Source organism: Temnothorax nylanderi, unplaced genomic scaffold (genome assembly GCF_030848795.1).
Source record: "Temnothorax nylanderi isolate EJ_2023f unplaced genomic scaffold, tnyl_v1.0 TNYL_tig0022_pilon, whole genome shotgun sequence".
Lineage (NCBI taxonomy): Eukaryota > Metazoa > Arthropoda > Insecta > Hymenoptera > Formicidae > Temnothorax > Temnothorax nylanderi.
The window spans coordinates 372,265-391,597 of record NW_027249084.1 but is presented as its reverse complement, the minus strand read 5'-3'; the positions used below and the strand labels follow the sequence as shown (position 1 = coordinate 391,597).

At 40.9% G+C, this 19,333-nt stretch overlaps 3 protein-coding genes across 5 annotated transcripts; 2 read left to right on the top strand and 1 right to left on the bottom strand.

Moving 5' to 3' along the window:
* Positions 1-21: 21 nt before the first annotated feature.
* Src42a (Tyrosine-protein kinase Src42A) lies at positions 22-9,363 on the top strand. Of its 2 annotated transcripts, none has more exons than XM_071700286.1 (6): positions 22-1,720; positions 1,978-2,099; positions 2,285-2,448; positions 4,668-4,989; positions 5,456-5,791; positions 5,910-9,363. In XM_071700286.1, exons 1-6 carry the CDS (start codon positions 1,362-1,364, stop codon positions 6,116-6,118), a joined length of 1,512 nt encoding a protein of 503 aa, XP_071556387.1. In that variant the 5' UTR covers positions 22-1,361; the 3' UTR covers positions 6,119-9,363. The 2 variants fall into 2 exon arrangements, with proteins under 2 accessions (XP_071556387.1, XP_071556386.1); XM_071700285.1 differs by having other exon boundaries at positions 25-1,720; positions 4,662-4,989.
* Positions 9,364-10,502: 1,139 nt separating this feature from the next.
* Positions 10,503-16,210, top strand: Rab23 (RAS oncogene family member Rab23). Its single transcript, XM_071700279.1, has 7 exons — positions 10,503-10,644; positions 10,761-10,875; positions 13,739-13,860; positions 14,570-14,732; positions 14,971-15,050; positions 15,125-15,318; positions 15,404-16,210. The coding sequence occupies exons 2-7, from the start codon at positions 10,843-10,845 to the stop codon at positions 15,532-15,534; spliced, it is 723 nt and encodes a 240-aa protein (XP_071556380.1). The 5' UTR covers positions 10,503-10,644; positions 10,761-10,842; the 3' UTR covers positions 15,535-16,210.
* A 1,268-nt stretch (positions 16,211-17,478) lies between these two features.
* On the bottom strand, positions 17,479-19,296 carry LOC139769335 (BAG family molecular chaperone regulator 2). Of its 2 annotated transcripts, none has more exons than XM_071700282.1 (3): positions 18,731-19,296; positions 18,221-18,258; positions 17,479-18,126 (listed from the first exon to the last, which is right to left on the bottom strand). In XM_071700282.1, the coding sequence occupies exons 1-3, from the start codon at positions 18,918-18,920 to the stop codon at positions 17,890-17,892; spliced, it is 465 nt and encodes a 154-aa protein (XP_071556383.1). In that variant the 5' UTR covers positions 18,921-19,296; the 3' UTR covers positions 17,479-17,889. The 2 variants fall into 2 exon arrangements, with proteins under 2 accessions (XP_071556383.1, XP_071556381.1); XM_071700280.1 differs by having other exon boundaries at positions 18,221-18,333; positions 18,731-19,292.
* Positions 19,297-19,333: the final 37 nt, after the last annotated feature.

Genomic DNA, 19,333 nt, shown 5'->3' with positions numbered 1-19,333 from the left:
GCGTCGCGGCGACAATCGAGACTGTCGAGAGGCGCGTCCGAGGACTCCGAGTCTCTCGTGGCTTTCTCCAGGCCGCGAGATCGGATTGTTCGAGCCGCGAGAAGCCTGGCTTGCGGGTGCGACGCGAATAGTTGGAACGTGAGACGTGAGGACACGCAATCCCGCTCGATTCGTCACGTTCTCGCGGCGCGCGTGGGTGGCGGACGATGAGAAGACCGGAGTCGGCAGGTCGGAGGCCCTGAGGTACGGAGCGTTCGTCGCCGCGACACCAGCGTCGTCCTCGTCGCCGATCCCGCGGGGCCCCGTCGACGGGAATTGGGCGTGTGTCCAGCGTGTGTCTCGCATACGAGGCGGACACTGCGGATCCCGTCCGTCGGTGGGCAGTGCGTGTGTGCGCGCGCGCGCGCGCATGCGAGAACGGACGGGCATTAACGGTGGGCCTTTTTGACGGATCTCCGTGACCGCTGCTTGCAATGGCGACGGCGCCTGGCGACTCGCCTACTTTCTAAGCTCTATCGAGGTGAGAGGCCGATCGGGTGTGCGTGCGTGATCGCGCGCGCGCGCGCGCGCGCGAGCGAACGCACGCGGGTGTTCTATCGCCGCGTTCCTCCCCGTCGGGGTCGTCGGTAAAAAAAAAAAACACGTTGCTAGAAATAAAAAGGGTCCAACAACGTCCGGTGTGCCCTCCCCCCTCCCTCGATAATCTGGAGACACGGGACAGGACGCGTCGTCGTCGTCGTCGTTCGCCCGTGGCGATGCGACGGTCGGTCCGCTGGTGCAGTCGCGCGTCGTCGTCGTCGTCGCAGGGGACATCCGGGATACCCGGAGAATGCGCGGAATCGTCACGCCGCCGCTCCACCGCGCGGATGTGATCCTTCCGGCACGGCACCTCGCTTCATCTCGCGATATCCAGCCGACCGCGGTCCCGCCCGTTCCGCGCCCCTTCGATCCGCCGTCCTCCGGACGGCGACGCAGCTGACGGAACCCGCGTCCGATTTTCCGGAGTTCGAGCCTCGGGGGTGGTGCCGCGTGTGGACCCCTCCGCGTCCGCCCCCACCCCCCTTTACCGATCCAGGTAACGAACCGCGTGAACGATTGATCGGAATTAACGCGTGTGACTCGTTCTTGATCTTTCGACGCCCACGCATCCGGCGCGATCGCTACCGCTCAACAGTTGTGTGAATTTAAATGGACCCGGTGCGACTGTTGATCTGTCCGGTGAACAGAGTGGTGCGTTAAATGCGAGGTGGAGGCGCGATAACGCCAGCCAGCGTGGACAACGGCAGCGCAACGCGACGTTTCGAGGACGTTTTGAGAGAATCGTAGACGCGCGCGCGCGCGCGCGCTCGCACGGCCGAGACATGGGGAACTGCTTCAGCAACCCGACGGACGTGGAGAAGGAGAAGCCGGACCGGATCGGCAATCCCAGCATCGAGGCGGTCGCGTCGCAGGTCAGCCCGGTGCCGACGCCGCCGCCGGATCCGATCAGGCCGATCCCGCAGATCCCGGACATGGACGTGGCGACGGCGAAGATATTCGTCGCCCTGTACGATTACGACGCGCGCACGGACGAGGACTTGAGCTTCAAGAAGGGGGAGCACCTGGAGATAATCAACGACACCCAGGGCGACTGGTGGCTGGCCAGGAGTAAAAGGACCAGGCAGGAGGGCTACATCCCCAGCAATTACGTCGCCAAGTTGAAGTCGATCGAGGCGGAACCGTGAGTGGTTTTTATCATTTTCAATCGTTTTAGGTGATAATCTCGTTCTCTGTAACCGAAGCCACGATTCACGATAAAGTAATTTTATCGTGACGCGGAATATTAACGATTTATTATAGCCGGCAGGCAGACTGGTGAGTCCCTAGTCCGCTAAATAATGTCGCGGAGGTTTGATTCGCGTCAAAGAATCTTTAGCCGTTGATAGGTGGAAGGGCGAATCTCTGTTAAAAGCTGATAACGCTAATTTGCATTTACAGATGGTATTTCAGGAAGATTAAGCGAATCGAGGCTGAGAAAAAATTGCTCCTGCCGGAAAACGATCACGGCGCGTTTCTGATAAGAGACTCCGAGAGCCGGCACAATGACTACTCCCTTTCAGGTAACGTCATAGAAATGATAATAGAAACTACCGGTCGTGCTCGTAATGCCGACAGTTGCGATAACAAATAAATGAATAATGATCCGGGCGGAGATCGCGCGGAGTAGCGTGCGATCTATACGCGAGATTGCGAGACCGTTGGAGGCGCCGAAGTGGAGTGTATATATGTTCGATGATTGTTGTAGTGCGCGACGGCGATACGGTGAAGCATTACCGTATTCGTCAATTGGACGAGGGTGGCTTTTTCATCGCCAGGCGAACCACGTTCAGAAATCTGCAGGATCTTGTGGAGCACTACAGCAAAGACGCGGACGGCCTGTGCGTTAATCTGTGCAAGCCTTGTGTACAGGTAAGCTCCACGAGTGACCGATACGATTCAGCTTCTCGGTATAATAACAATGATACTTGATAGGTAGTTGATAATCGTTGTACTACCACTCGCTGCTGCTAACGGTCGTATGAATCGCGGATTGATGAGAAATTGAGAATTGACGAGAGGGAGTTTGGACAGAGATTCGTCTAAATAAATAAAAACGTCGCACTTAACGCGCCGTCGTACGTCATAGTGGCAACAAAGTTTCATTTATCGCTGAGTTAGGCAGGTCTTTATCGATAATGAAACGATACGTACGGAGGATTCACGCGATAATATTACACATAATGAAAACGCATTTTACTTATCTCGTCGAATGAGACAGCTTTCAGCGGAAGTTTGTTGGTATTTAAACGCGGAGTTACATTAGACACGTTAAACGAATCTGAATTGGAACGCGCGATGAAAAGGAGCGATTATAAATAATAGAAATTTCTTTAAAAATAACACACACATATACCCACACAACAAATTGTAGCGGAAGTCAATTGAGATCATATCGATGAATTAATAAATCGGCTTTTTATATATTTATTTTCTATCGATGTCGTATAACACTGTGTCTAAACTCCAACACTTTTGCAACTATGCGATCGATACGCTTGATACGCTTGATTATTCGCCCTGATTATGACAATAGTAACAATCAAACAAAACAGTATATCACACTGTTATATTATTATATAGAATATATTATTATTGTTAATATATTAACAAGATTAATATTTTTTATTATTATTTTTAGTTATTACCTCTGTTATTTCGTTATTGTAAGCGTTGTTGTTACTGGTGCGTAATACCTTGGATCGTCGAGATATCGTTCTGGATACAGAACATTTAACAACATATTAATTACATCGATTACACCCGTAATTTTCTTATTCAGTTTTTTTTTATTCTTGGAAAGTCGCGAGTAGGGAGACCCGCGGGTAAATGAAACTTGACACAGCAAACGAGGTATATTTACGTCTACATTACATATTGAAAAAGAAAGAGATATCAGTTTTTTAGAAGCATTGATAAGCACTTATTGCGAAGTTCGATGTCTGAATAGATTGTGTTTGTTTGTCTGTTTATTGCTTGCCCTATCTCCCGGTGGATTTTCTTGGTAAATTGAATGTCCTAATATACGCCATAAACACGTTCTTTCGATTCCTTTCTTTTTCTCGACGTAAAACGCTTTTACATTTTATTGTATCTGGCCTGTACATACAGCACAAGCCCGTTCTATATGGGATTATGTTTCAGAAGCAGTAGATTGTCATTCACTTAGAGATATCTCGTATAAAAAAAGCTCTGTACATTCGATGTAATTTTATATTTACAACAACTTATCTCATACATCAATTCATTTAGCATCGTAGACCTCGCGCGAGAGGTGTAACATATAGGTAAATATTAAGAATCGAGATTGGCAGCACACACAAAGGAAACGACATTTTTTCGTTTCACCGCGAAATACCGCTTTTCCTTGTGAATAACAATTAACGAATAACAATGTACGAAATCTTTTCATATACATATATCTATATGTATATGTAAGTTCATATAAGTATTGACGCGAAAGCGAGAATCAGCTCGAATGTATGTGTGCTCGAGATCTGTCTACATACAAGATGTCCCAAAAGCGTTCCTACATACATGTCTCATCCGTTATTCGAGAGGCGAACGAGCGTAAACGAGCATATGTGCATGCTGTTCCGTTCAGATCGTACATGTACGCGTATACCGAGTATTTCTGAGACTCGCGGCATGTCTTTTTTCCTAGCTGCGACATAGTGCGACATATTTGAGACATTCTGCATATTTTATCGCTCATTATTTCATTTTCCTCTTCGTCTTTCTCCTCGTTTCTCTAAAATGCATATCTGTTGGAACGATCGCGCGATCATGTTTACCGTCCGGGATCATTATTGGGGTTCTTACACGATTGCAGGACACGGAGAAAAGTAGGTTTGTATTCGCGAACAGGGAAGTTGAGCGCTAGCACTCTTTTTTTTACAGTGCATAGAATATTATCTTTCACGCTTAGCTATAGAATTTTTTCTCATAAAAGGAGACGAAACGAAATATAGCTCGCCATTAATGCAGCCGATCAAACACGAACGCCTTTCCTGCACAAAATAAAACCTCGCGAGTCTGTCCCCTTACCGACGACGGCTGATTCCGGGTCTGACTTTATTCAACAGGTTGAGAAACCCGTAACGGAGGGCCTTAGTCACCGTACGCGGGACCAATGGGAAATCGATCGTTCGTCACTGAAATTCTTGAGGAAATTGGGACAGGGCCAGTTCGGCGAGGTATGGGAAGGCCTGTGGAACAACACTACGCCGGTGGCGATTAAGACGCTCAAGCCGGGCACCATGGACCCGAAGGACTTCCTCGCCGAGGCGCAAATCATGAAGAAACTCCGACACGCCAAGCTAATTCAATTGTACGCTGTGTGCACGATGGAGGAACCAATTTACATCATCACAGAATTGATGAGGAACGGCAGTTTACTGGAATATTTACAAGGTATGCAAGGTACGGTTTGATTCTAACTGGCCCTTTCATATCACATTGTGTGATATAAAAAAAAATTAAATTCACTCCTTAAATTTAAATAATCAAAGAATATTTATAAAATCATTTTGTACAAAAATATTTGCCAGTGTTTTAAATTAAAGGATTGACCGATATTTCTAATTATTTCTAATTTTTTTCAATTATATTGTCAACACTTTTTAACACTTTATTGTCTGGTAATGTTCTTGCTAAGAATCTAAAGACTTGGGAGCTCTACTCCAAAAAGTTACCATTTCTCTGCCACTCAAAAGAACAAATATATTTTTTAATCGAATCTAGTTGCATATTTTACTTGCTCATTAATTTTTCAAGGTGCCATCCTGAAATACTTCTTCAAAATCGATAAAGCTAGTATTTCTGCAGTCGTATCTTTTCGTTACCGATATCGTTGTAGCAATCATGTATAATCTTTTAGGAAAAGGTAGAGGCCTAAAATTGCAGCAACTGATCGACATGGCCGCGCAAATAGCCGCCGGTATGGCGTACTTAGAATCGCAGAATTACATTCATCGAGACTTGGCCGCCCGTAACGTTCTCGTAGCAGACGGAAATGTCGTTAAAATCGCAGACTTCGGCTTGGCTAGGCTTATCAAAGAGGACGAATACGAGGCTAGAATAGGGGCGCGTTTCCCTATCAAGTGGACCGCCCCCGAAGCTGCCAACTACAGCAAATTCAGTATTAAATCCGACGTATGGTCGTTTGGCATCCTTCTTACCGAATTGGTCACGTACGGCAGAATACCTTATCCAGGTAAGATTGTGAAAACAAAAATTATCTTGTACTGTTATTATATTCAACTTTTCAATTAAACGTTTTTAACATAAGGTCTACGGATTAAGGTAAAATGTAAACGCATTCTTCTCCTCAGGTATGACGAACGCCGAGGTTCTTCATCAGGTGGAACATGGCTATAGAATGCCGTGTCCACCCGGCTGTCCCGACACGCTTTATAATATCATGCTGGAATGCTGGAACAAGGATCCTATGAAGAGACCAACTTTTGAGACACTTCAGTGGAAACTCGAGGACTTCTTCACTATGGAAGGTTCCGAGTACAAGGAAGCGTCTGCGTATTGAAAATAGAAGGTTTCGAACTCTTCTTCCACATTGCTCCATTAAGAGGTACTATTACCGTCAACGTCGATCGTTACGGTCTTCTCCATTGATCTATTTGTGACGCTAGTTTTCGCGGTACTTCTAAAAGAGTGCCGTAATTTTTATACTCGAACGACCATGATCACTTTGCGAACGATCAGTAGATAATAGCATAGTTTTATTAAACAATCAAGTTTTCTTGTTTTCCCGTCTCTTTTTCTCTCTATTTTTCTTTTCTTTTTTTTTTACGTTCTCGTCATCGCACATTCTGTCTGCCATAAATCTCAAAGAATGATATTTGTACATTTTTATCTATATGACTTGACAAACGTACATTGGCATTTTGATAGCTTTACCAGAAGCGGCGAGGTTTTAGATATCGTTTTAGACCGCAGTAAGGATGTTGTACACGTAGACGTTAAATGGCCTTTGTAAAATCTATAAGTGTCAGTTAGTGTGAGGTAGACCTCGATCATCAGGGTGATAATTCCGGGTGATGATGATGGTAGTAGTAGCGATGTAATATATTCGTGTACAATATATAAGTTGTACTTCCTGTATTACAATTCTCGTATACATTATATGGTGCGATAAAGAGTCGATTACTTGATAAAACCGAAACCCGACAACGTTAGAGACGAAACGACGGACCATAAATGCACAACTTTATCATTCCTTCGTTCTTCTCGCTCGAGCGTGACACGAATTAATTACGACGTACTCCCGCGAGGCGGATACACGAAAGTCGTCGACGAAACGATTTCGCGCGCCGTATGCATGCATGTGCGAAGATCGGGGGATATATAATCGGTCCGTCCAAGACAACGCGGAAGACTGTGTCCTGTGACGACTGCGTCGAGCGACGTTATATCCTATTCGTCTATTTGTCAAGAAGCGCGGTAAATACTGACACAAACTGCCAGCTAACGTTTTCTAAGGTACACTTGTTACTTATAACGTGTAAGATTACTATTTGGAAGTATACGCGTGAGAGTATACGTCTGTCGAATATCTATGCATGAGAAATGTACGAATTTGCTTTGGAGGCGAGAAATCAGTTTACTGTCGTATCTTTAAGTGCTCTGACAAGAGAAGACTCCCAAGTGTAAATCGCATAACAATGCCGAAAGTTTTAAATCTCTTTCTGCAAATTGTTATATACTTTAATATCTTTATCATGTTGAATTTAGCCGTTATCCATCCTGCGCCATGTGTAGGCATCACAATTGTGCATTGCTATGTTACATTAGATTTGATTAAATTCTTCAACTTTAATTGTGTGTGTGATTGTGTCTCAAAGTGTATTAGATCAGATGCAATCCATGTATAGAAATTTATTTATTATTTTATTATTATTTGTAAATTTTTATTACGGATTTTTCTTCTATGTTTCGATATACACTGTCAGTACAGAAAATCTGTATGACATGAACCATACATTTTCAGTGCATTTCGGAAGGTAGACTTTAAATTCATGTCCGTCATATCGGTTCCACTCTTTTTAACGATATAATTCACAAATTTCGAAATTACTCAAAATGGTAATACAAACAGAAAAACTAAACAACATTTTGTTAGAAAAGCAAGACATTGACAAAATAATACACGGCCAATGATCCGTATTTGGGTATATTTGATATTTGTGTTTATATTGAGCTTGAAAATGGTGAATTTCACTTTTTGGTTATCCAAATAATAGGGCAGCAATCACGTAACTTTTTCCCTAGGTTGGAAACATGAAAAGTGAAAAATTTCACCTGAACTCGTGATCATGTAACTTGACGAAACGTGGAAACGTGATCTCGTCAATAATAAAAAAGTTCATGCGGAATAGATACAGCGAAAAGTGAAAAATGAAAAGTTTCACGTGAAATTATGTGATCGATCCCCTAATCTGTATAGGTTTGGCATTATTATTCGATTTACACTTGGCAGCCTTCCCTTGTGAGAGGAGAATGTACATCACGAATTACGTCATCTTCGTTAATCATCATTCGGACATGTTCATGTTATCGAATTCGTCATTTTTATATATTTTTATATATCGTGTCTAATGTTTTATTATACTCATTTATCGCGACTTTTCACGTTTGTGAATGACTCAAACTTGAGAATAATTATTATTACGCGTAAAAAATAAAATAAGTCGATAATATTAGACATACTTTATAAATGTATGACTCCATAACGGTAAATGATGTAAAATTATATAGATATTTTAGCAATATTTTGAACTCGTTTAATACATATGCGCAAATATGTACGGAATGTGCCAAAACCATCGCCATTCCTTTTGTCTACTGATTCTCCTATGAATTTAGAATCGATTTTTCCACGATCGAAATAACACACACACACACACACACTGAAGGCTATCTTCCAAACAATTTGAGCAATCTTTTTACATTTAAGTGTTTTAATGATAAAAAGACTCGGAATAATTTCGTTATTTTAATGTTGAAAGACTTCTTTGGAAAGATCGACTCTAATTTCGTCAGAAAATAAGCCCCGGGGATTTGATGCAAATCGTACAAAACATCTCGATATACATACATACGGGTGTATATATATATGCGTATGTATGTACACACAATATGAACTCTAGCATCCATCTTCTGTTCTGAAATCAGAGCTGTGTTAATAGTACCAAATTAATCACAAATTTCAAAGAAATGCGTGCTTACGGACAGTATCATCGTCGGATAAATCTGCACGGTAAATCTTTGTAATACCGTTATTCCTTAGATTAACGACACATCGACCAACTTCCCGTAAGAAGTACTATTTCTTTCATTTAAGTCTTATCTTACGTTTTCCTGAAAAATTTTAATTTAGTAAACGAAAAACGTTATTTATAAAAGAAACTGTTAAAATGAGTAATTTCATATTTTAAAGCGGAGAAATTTATTAAATTGTATGCATGAAATCTGTTGAAGATTATAAGTTTTGACAACATTGCACTAAGAAATAAGAAAAAAATATTATCAACTATATATAATAATAATAATGAAATGTAATGCAACGATTACAAGCACAAAAAGGATGAAAGTTTACTGGAACTACTGTTAATTTTTATCCAGACAAACTCTTTTTCTGTAATTAGAGTGGAAAATGATTTCTCTATCGAATAATTATATAATAGGAATCTATGGCGAGTGAAAATAAAAATACTTTAGATGTATAAGAAATAATTGATAAAATAAACGCAACAGTTTTGTTTATGAAAATGAGATGATTATTGATCTCCTTGCCGATTATGTTTTCCTGATACTTTTTCCATTTTTCAGGGTTCAAATCTCGGAAATTGAGATAATAGGAATTCTTGGAAATTTGGAAAAATTCTTGGAATTTCAGATAGCGCAACCTCCTTACTGATTATGTTCGCCTGATATTTCATCGATTTTCATGAATTTAGTTTCGCGTTAAGTCCCTAAACTTGGAATTCTACGAATTGCAATTTTTTAAATGTTGGTTAATGCAACATGTGGGAATGGATTGGACGGGTATGATTATCCATAAGACAAGTATATATATTTTCTGTATATCATTAATTTTAACTTTATAAATTTTTAAAAAATTTATATACATTTTTATTAATATAATTATATTACATACTCTTATAATTACAGTAGTGCTATTGTACTTAAAATATCGTTCGTTTTGTCGTTTTGATAATTACCGACATTACAGATAAAATAATTTATGAAATCACAGTCGATCCTTTGAATTTTAGTGAGAGTGAATATTAGCTCTTACCCAATTATATTTTATTAATATTTTAGAGTTTTAAAAATAAAAACTTTGAATCTTAAAATTACACTGCCGGTAAAGTTAATGCGACCGTTAGTACAGACATTATTTTTATTATCGATATCAAGCAAACTTTCCACCGATATTTTACATAAAACTACAAACATTCAAACTTTCAACAAAGTATCAGGAGAATATAATTAAGAGCTAATACAAGCTGAAATTATTTCCAATTGGACACAATGCGTGCCTAAATATTGGACGCTTACATGTACAAACGAAGAGAGTTACAAGTTCAACTAGTGTCTTACACGACCATTCACTAGCTACACAAAATCACCAGAATCCGCAAGCGCGCGCGTCGGCGACAGGTGTCTCCTGCCATACAGGTGTTCTCTTCAGTCGGCCAGTGGTGGTCAGCGGCGCGCATTCGTGCGTGCGTGCGTGCATGCCTGCGTGCGTGCGTGCATGCGTGCGTGCATGCGTGCTCCGTTCCGTTCCGTTCCGATACCACACTCCGCGGCACGTCGTGCGCGCGAGGAAGGACCGCTCTCCTCTCTTTTGTCGCGGCGTGCGCGGGCGCGAGTTCCGTTCCGTTTCGTTTCGGCGGGCAAGACTTTTTCCTAATACGAGAAAGTGATATATCGCGGGCGCGATGCGAAGAAACGCGGCGCGACGCCGTGTGCGTCGGAGCTCTGAATAATGACTCGGCCGAGGCGCAAAGTCATCGACTCGGGAATACCGAGAAGAGAGAGGAGGTGAAAGAAAGACAGAGAGAGTGAGAGAGAGAGAGAGAGAGAGATCCCTCTTTTTCTCCCTCCTTGATATATCCACGCTGCTTTCGAATAAACGCTAAATTTTCACATGCCAACAGCGATCTACGCGCACATCCGATCGATGGAAGGACGGATTCGCGCTGCACTGGGATATTATGTTAATCGCCTTTTACGGTCAGAATGAGGGAGGAAGAGCTCGAGATATCACTCAAGGTAATCGCGGGGCTGCCGGTCTCCTCTTCCGTTCCCTCTAGTTTCGTACTTTGCTGCGATTTTTTCACTTATTCTCTCGCTCCAATCTAGGTTTCTCCAAATTTCACGAGTGCGCGTTCGCGCTTCGTTTCGTTAAAATGCGATAGAGCGCGGCTGCAAGAGGAACGAGTGCATATTTTTTTTCTTTTTTGCGCCTCCGTCGCGATTTTCCTCGTCGCGGCGCGATGATGCGTCGTCGTGCTACGCGCGAGGTTACTATCTCCCGGTGAGGCCGCACCTCGCTGATTTTTTTATTCACCGGATCTAAGGCATTCCTTTAATGCTCGCTCTCGACGCGACGCGACGAATCACTTCCCCCCGGAATAATTCTCAGCGGATGAACACTGAGTGTCTTATTCTGGACTTAACAATATCACCTCTTATATACAGGGATTCTTTCGACGAAACGATTTAGAAGCAATTTTTCAAAGACCGGACCCGAATACTGAAAATCTCGGAAAAGAAATCTCGGAAGAAATACATCTGTATTATTATATCTTTCATTCTTAACTAAAAAGAAGAAATAGAGAATTAACGCTCGCTTTCACCGCGATATTTATGTATGGAACCGTTATCGATGCTCATTCCTGGATAATAATAATAATAATCTTTATCAGTGGGAAAAAATACCTTTTAGCATACAGTGAAAAAAAAGAGAACATTATACGAATTTAATACAAAAAACGTTTTATTATCACTCCAAGACTCTGGATTGAGTAATTAATTAATATTACGAGAGTAATCGAGTAAGATTTAGTTTGGAAGTTGATACAGAGCCGCTAAAGAAATCTACACTATCGTAATAATTATTCACAAAGTTCTTCAACCTATTTATGCAAGAATTTGTCCTATATAAAGTACGGAGCTGTCCGATATGAAAGATGGAGTATTGACTTAAGTCTCTCTAGTTGGAATGTTAAAATTGATATTTCTTAATAAATCCGAAACATCAATAAAGTGGTTGAGAAGCTTAAAGATGAATGTAAGGTCAAAAGATCAATCTCCTATTCTCTAAGGGTAATAAATTAAAGTCTTTCTAATATGGCACAGTAGTCATGACAAGTGATTGAGATGAGATTACTTATACGGTAGGCAACCATACGTAAGAGAATTTGGGCTGCACAGATTCAATTAAAATACGATGGTGATTATAATAAAAAGTCCAAATTAAACGATAGAGCAGTGCTCCAACTACGCGAACTAAAGTACAATATAATAATTTTAATGTGGTTATATTCTTAAGTCATTATTTAGCACAGTTACATTTATATACGCAAATTATAGCTTATTCGACCGTTTATTCGCAACACTCATATCAGCTCATTCGTCCGCACCGCAATATTTGTACGCTGCAAACTCTATTATGCGATCGCATTTTTTTTTCGCTGATACGAAATTCATCGATGCGATAAGTTACCGAAGTTCTCGGCGAGCATCTCACCGAGAGTTCGCGATCTCGCCGAGGAAGCAACTCGATAAATTTCGCAGGTGATTAACACACGCGAGGTAGAACCCGCCGGCGTGTAGTTAACCGGTTGGTCGGAGAGTTGAGCGGGAAATCACCACATATGCATATACTATACGTGTGATACATAAGTAAAGAATTAAATAACAGTTTTAGGCAATTTGGGAAGCAAATGAGCTTGAAACATAAAATCCAGGCGACTTAGGAAAGCGGAGAAGAGGAGGATAAACTTTTGATTTACGAATCAGTCGTACGTGATATATTCACAGAGAAAAAAAATGCCGAAAATGAAGTTTCTGCGATGGAGTTGTCTTCAGGCTGTTTACGCGCTGCGTCCAATCTCTCCAATCGCATCGCAGCCGCGCTAAAGTGGCAAATATAAAAAGAAGGGAAGCGCATCAAGCGCATGCGAGCTCGGTGCTGCTCCAGTGATCTCTGCTTATCTCCCGATTGCCGGTAACGGTACTTACTCGCGTTTTCATCGCGTACGCGCCTGTTGCCGGAGCGGACTGCGCTTTTTCTTGTCACTATTTATACAGCGTGTTTCCGAATTACCGGATATATATGATTCTTTTAATCGCATCTCTTCCGGATATACGATTTTCCTTGACCGAGATATCGTGGGATGACCACCGCAACTTTCTTACATCGCATATCTTTACGAGCGAGTTTCAAAGTTCCGTTAAAGCCCACAAATAAATGAACAAATGTCACGCTATTGATTTATTCAATTTGTCGGACGGCATTTCCAATCGCTAATTACACGAGAAATCACCGTCCATGTGATTCCGAAGCCGAGTAGAGAAGCCATGTGGTCCGCTCGCTCTCCCGGGTACATTGGAAACCAGTCGAACGCGGAGAATATGATTTACCGCGGTTTACAGCTATATCAGGATGGATAAGTCGAGAATCGAGATAAGGCTGCACGTGCGGAACTCAGGAAAAACTCCAGCACAGATTAGACATCGGTTTCGATGTTTGAGTGCCTCAGCACTTTTCGTATGCGAACATTCCTGAGATTCCTTCCGTCGTAATGAGCTATCCATGTCGCTTCGAATTATAAGGCCTAAGGCCTAAGCTATACGGTAAAAGCAAGATTGCCTTCGGCGACCGGTTTTTTTTTATGGACATATATTTTTATCGATGTAGCCCACTTCCTCATGCGATGCGCCATCGTATATATTTGGCAAAAATTGTTTGGGCCATGATCGATCGAACCTCGATCATTTGCTCGATGGTTATTAATTTAAAATAACCATTTAATTAATAGAATAATATATAACTACTGAATTATATTCTATTTTTTAATTAGATTCTTGATCTTTTGAATGAACAATAACATTAACATCTCTCGTTTAGGTGGTGATAGTGGGCAACGGCGCCGTGGGGAAGTCGTCGATGATTCAAAGGTTTTGCAAAGGTACTTATACGAGGGACTACAAGAAGACGATCGGCGTCGACTTCCTAGAGCGTGAGATCGAGTAAGTAATTGCTCGGTAAACATGTCGAATCGTTTCAATTCAAAATTAACTTGATCCGATACGAACGCGGCATCCCGAGCAAGAGTGGATTAAATCTACAATCTATTTATTGATTTTAAATCTTTAAGACTTAAAACTTAGGGAAACTGTATTGAGGAATGTCGTAGACGTTAGAAGATAGAAATTTCTGATACATTTAGAGTAAAAGGGGATTTGTGAATGCCTCACATATTTTTTTTTAAGTAGTCGAATGCTAATACAGAGAAGTTAAATAGATTCGAATATATTATGTCTACTGATCTGATTATTCGTTGCTGATCATCGCATACCGCTATACGTACGCGTGTATAAGTTCGAGAGCGACGTGCCTGAGAAAAACCCGATTTTAATCGTGCCAGCGCGAGCTACCGTGGGATACTTCTCGTATCCCCCTCTCGACATCTGGCTATCGATGTAATGTCGGTCAACATAGGAAGGAATTTTGTCTCGCTGCATATGTGTTGATCCACTACCTTGCGATTAGTCGCTCTTCGCGTGCCTAACAATCGTATAAATCGCAATAATAATTTGATCCCTAACTCTTAAAAGACCATGTATGTATATACATTCGCACAAATTAGAAATATAGATAATTAAAATTAATTAGGATCAGGATTATGAATAACAAATAAATATGTAGATAAATAAATATATATGTTTATGCTGACAGAGTCGACGGTGAGGACGTAAGATTGATGCTGTGGGATACTGCAGGACAAGAAGAATTTGATGCGATAACCGCGGCTTATTACCGCGGCGCCCATGCCTGTGTCCTCGCTTATTCGGCTACCGATAGAGATTCTTTCGATGCTATTCCCTCGTGGAAACTCAAGGTACAAATCTGTGAGTTAGTAGAGGAATGATAGTTTGCATTCGGTTCCCCTAAAATTTAGTTCGCTTCAAACTCTTTCCATTGCTTACTAAAATTATGTAAAATTATTTGACAACTTTGTTAAGGGTTTGACATTTTTAATAAAGAAAAATCCATTCCAAATGCAAAAACTCTATTATTAAAGACACAATCGGTTTTTTTTGGACACTGTATAATTTTTCTAAAATATTCTCTTATAGGTCGAGAACGAGTGTGGAGAAATACCCACAGTTCTGGTGCAAAATAAAATCGATCTCGTCGATCAGAGCGTGATCGACCCGTGAGTACACGCTAGATAGTTTTCACTAAGTTTCCTTAAAATGAAACTCGTATTCGAAGCCCTCGATATTACAGGGACGAAGCCGAGAGGCTCAGCCGCGCCTTAGGCTGCAAACTCCTGCGGACGTCCGTGAAGGAGGATATCGGCGTAATGAGCGTCTTCCGACACTTGGCGTCCCGATGCCTGCACGAGATGCGTCGCTCCGACGATGACTATCAAGACGACTTGAGACTATATTCCGCAGAGCCTAGATCTCCTTCCGTCATCAGTACGATTAGATTCAATAGTTCTGCAGAAGCTCGTAGTCTACAGTCTACAGTATAAATGACGTGGCATTTTTTTCTGGTTTGCAGGTGCGTTTAGTCCAGATGGGTCAATGTGCGGTCGTAACGCAGGTAACGGAACGATAATCCTTCGGCCCGGTGGCAAAACAAAGAGTCATAAGAAACGAAATTTCGTAAAAAACGCTTGTAGACTCTTGTAGCTGTATCTCGTGATGTATGTACGATAGCGTTACATCGCGCACCGAGTATCACATGAAAACGTCGAAGGTACGGGTGTCTTGTAAATATATATAGTTTATTCTCTGAAGGCGTAAACGCGGACGGTGATTTACAGTGTCCGGTAGTGCAAAGTCTATTGTATTCTAATTAACGGCCTACGACGGTTTCGTGTATAAGAACACATAGGACGCATAACATTTGAGAACTCGTCAATTTAAATGCAATAGGAATAATCACCATAATTATGCTCATAACGTTAACCAAATGGTTGTAGATTATAAGGTATGGAAGAAGATTAATCGTAAAGTATTAACTGCAACTACGTGTACTCGCAAGTGCGAATGGGAATAGCGATGTAATACGAATATGACGCGTAATTTGTAAATATCTCGCCATATTATCCTATATATATATATATATTGTGTGAATTATTAATAAATTGCATCGCATTCAAGGACCAAAATTAAGAAATTAAGATTTTAATGTCGATATGAATATAGCGTTAATTAAATGACAATAATAGTAATATAATCGTTATTTACAGATTAGCGCGTCGATATTACTTAAGATTATTCAAATTCAATAATAATTCAAGACCTGCTCAACTTTTTGCAAAATTTTCAAATTAACGAAATAAAAATGCATTCCAAACATGAATTGTGGTTCAAGGCTTTTATTTCTTTAAGGATGTTCTGAAGACACCGTCTCAACCAAAAGTATGCAGGAAATATTAAAAACACCGATATATTAAAGGCTCGGGAATAGAAAAACTTAAGCAGTAAACAAATTAGCCAATCACAGTTAAGAACTTAAAACATAACGTAAGCGGTAGCGAATCCAAATAGTTGATTTCCTTACTGCTTAAATTTTTCTATGTGCCCGGGCCTTAATTCTCCAGGATCCAAAGATAAAAAATGTATATAAATAGTTACGGCAAATCTAATAGAATGTAAAAGACGTAGATTTAGTGACTGTAAATAACTGTTACTATTTTTTTCAAAATCTCGAAAAAAAAATTTTGTTGTTATATTTTTGTTTGTTGATGATCTACTTGTGTGTAAAATATTATGTTGGTAGCATTTTTTACCCAAGTGACACATCGCAGTCAAAATGACATCATTTTTTGGTCAATATGATGTCAAAATTATGTCATTTTGATTGCGATGTGTCGCTTGGGTAATGTTTTTAGTTTTGGATACACTTTAAAGTTACGTAGTAAAACTTTGATATTCAAAAATTGATAACTTTTTATTTAAATTGTGAATCGTTCTGAAATTTGGCCGCGAGCTTTGAAAGAGAATACAGAATATGGTATTAAATTTTGATCAACTTTGTAGCATTTTGACAAACTCTCCAGAACATCCTTAATGTTGAATATTGAATGAAAACGCCAAAAGTGAGAAATTAACGTGAATTTCTTTTTTCTTTCACACTTCTCTCTTCTGACGTCATAATTCAATTCTACTGTAGTGAGAAAATGGGAGTCTTAAGCACAGTGTAAATTACAGTTTCCTAAGGCAATAGCGTTTACAATAAGTTACTTAATAACTAATGTTGTATTTTTACTTATTTGTAATATTACAGAATGCAATAAAATCTTTGTACATTTTGCTACAAATAAAAACTATCTTTGATAAATGAAATCTTGAGAAAAGGTCCCATAAATAAAAAAAAGAGAAATAAAAAAAGGGATTTTTAATCCAAGAATACAATTAACAGAACATCTTGAATCACCTAAGGAGAATTAATCTTTGATAATGAAATAAGATAATTGAACCGCTCTCGTTACACTCGAAACTAATAATTGCTATTTCACAAAATAAATACAAGATCCTATTAGAGTGAGAGTGTAAAGAGGCCCATTTACTTCATATTTTCAACATTACATCCTTCACATATTTAAAATTCTACAATTGCAGTACACATCCTCTAGAAATTCCTCTTTATTTGAAAACGGTACAGATTTGAAAAATGTTATCGAACGCTTTTTCAAGACCTTTTTTTTTAGATTTTTTTAAAGTGCCGAAATGCTAAGTGCTTAAAATATGTTCACGAATCATATAAACGGCCAGAATCGATCTCGCATCGCTATAAGATTAAATCCAATCGATCACTGTGCATTCTGTACACAGCCAAGCGTTCCATTCGAGGTGGCTATTCGCGAAGTGGAAGAAAAATGGAAAACTTAGCCGCGCAGAAAAGGCGCAAAGAATGTATCTTTCCCAAATGTCTCTTGATTCGCTAACAGCGCTAGACCGTCGAAAAGCTTCGGCACTCGAAACTCATATGGAAAATGAGAGGCAGACTTAATCCACCTTGCAATCTCTTTGTGTAATTTACTGTGTCATCTCCAAGATGTGCATCTTGTCGATGTAATCGAGCAATCCCTGCAGTCTCTTCTTGACTCGCTTTTGATCATCCAACGTGCATCCGAGAATGGCGGTCTCGAAGACTTTATCGGAATGTCCTATGCTATGGGAGGAGCATGCGTTCATGAATTCTGCGCATCGCTGCCGAGTGCTGTTTGGATCTTGTCGCAAGCCTATGACTAAGCTGTCGATCAGGCCATTAACCTAGATTCAACAATATTTGATCAGTCATTGGACTATGAAATTACTTTATACTTTGATTAACCTTTACAGGATATTGTAATCGAGTCTCAAATACCTGATGTAACGCTTCCTCTTGAACATGATCCCGTTGGACTGTAACCAATACATCTACAGTGGAACAGCGCATGGACAATCTATCCGCATACCTCAAGATATCGTCCCGATCAGCTGGATAAAGATATGACAAGTATTTTTAATGTCGTTTCAAAGAAAATTAACAGTATTCAATTTGGAACGTATATATGAAAGATTTTGTACTTAATAAATAACCCATACTATAATAATAACCCATACATGACTTATCCCATTATTTTAAACATTTCTTCAGACTTGTTTCTTCCCAAGGTCAAAGGTGAATTATTAGATACAACACAGACAACATACATTAATATTTAAGTTATATTATCATAGATTAAAAAATACCTATCATTCAAGGAGTAAAATATCTCTCTCTTTCTCACTCTGTTCTTCTCCCAGCACCACTCAGTACTTATTCTAATTTCGGTTAGACCGAAATACTCTGGGTCTTCCTTTAATCGTGGCAACGTAAATTAAGTCTACTCACGCTCCTCGAGGGCGAACAGCATGTCGTTATTCCTGAGGGTGTCCAAGGTCGTCAGCAGGCCATCCTTCTCCTCCATGAGCCTGGCGGCATCCTTTCGCAGTTGCTCTACGTGAGCCTCAATGTGGTCCAGCAGGCCGACTAACCTGTCTTTCGGTTTCTGCTCGTTGCTCGGCTGTTCCGTGCTTTCCATGCTGCGTCCCCACGTCTAGCATCGACTCCCCCGGCGAGACGAGACGGCCTAATCGGTACCCTCGGCGACGTCGATGCGGAACACGATCGCGTGCGCGCCTGTCCGAATCCCTGTCAGCTCACGCGGCTGCGTCGAGATTGTTCGAGATCCGTTACGTTCGACGATAAATGTTGCGTGTACGCTTTGCTCCAGCTGACCAGCTCCAATCGCGCCTGGCTCGACTCGATCAGACGCGAACGGACGCGTAAATAAGTACAATAGAAAGACCGGAAGCAAGATATCTCGCGATCGCAAAGTTGCAAACGCGCGACGTCCGCGGCCGGCTGTTTCCTCTTGCACGGCGCGAGCCCGATATTGGCCGATATGAACGAGATAACTGAGCAATCCATGAATATATATGTATTTATATAGAT

What these genes read in the sequence shown, in the direction of transcription:
- Rab23 (XM_071700279.1), top strand. Translation starts at nt 10,843, where the DNA reads ATGAGGGAGGAAGAGCTCGAGATATCACTCAAG. An exon ending in TTCCTAGAGCGTGAGATCGA is followed by an intron (nt 13,861 to 14,569) that starts GTAAGTAATTGC and finishes TTATGCTGACAG; the next exon opens with AGTCGACGGTGAGGACGTAA. An exon ending in TTCCCTCGTGGAAACTCAAG is followed by an intron (nt 14,733 to 14,970) that starts GTACAAATCTGT and finishes ATTCTCTTATAG; the next exon opens with GTCGAGAACGAGTGTGGAGA.
- LOC139769335 (XM_071700280.1), bottom strand. Translation starts at nt 18,920, where the DNA reads ATGGAAAGCACGGAACAGCCGAGCAACGAGCAGAAACCGAAAGACAGG. An exon ending in GCTGTTCGCCCTCGAGGAGC is followed by an intron (nt 18,334 to 18,730) that starts GTGAGTAGACTT and finishes ATCTTTATCCAG; the next exon opens with CTGATCGGGACGATATCTTG. An exon ending in AAGAGGAAGCGTTACATCAG is followed by an intron (nt 18,127 to 18,220) that starts GTATTTGAGACT and finishes TGTTGAATCTAG; the next exon opens with GTTAATGGCCTGATCGACAG.
- Src42a (XM_071700285.1), top strand. Translation starts at nt 1,362, where the DNA reads ATGGGGAACTGCTTCAGCAACCCGACGGACGTGGAGAAGGAGAAGCCG. An exon ending in CAATGACTACTCCCTTTCAG is followed by an intron (nt 2,100 to 2,284) that starts GTAACGTCATAG and finishes TGATTGTTGTAG; the next exon opens with TGCGCGACGGCGATACGGTG. An exon ending in TTTACTGGAATATTTACAAG is followed by an intron (nt 4,990 to 5,455) that starts GTATGCAAGGTA and finishes ATAATCTTTTAG; the next exon opens with GAAAAGGTAGAGGCCTAAAA.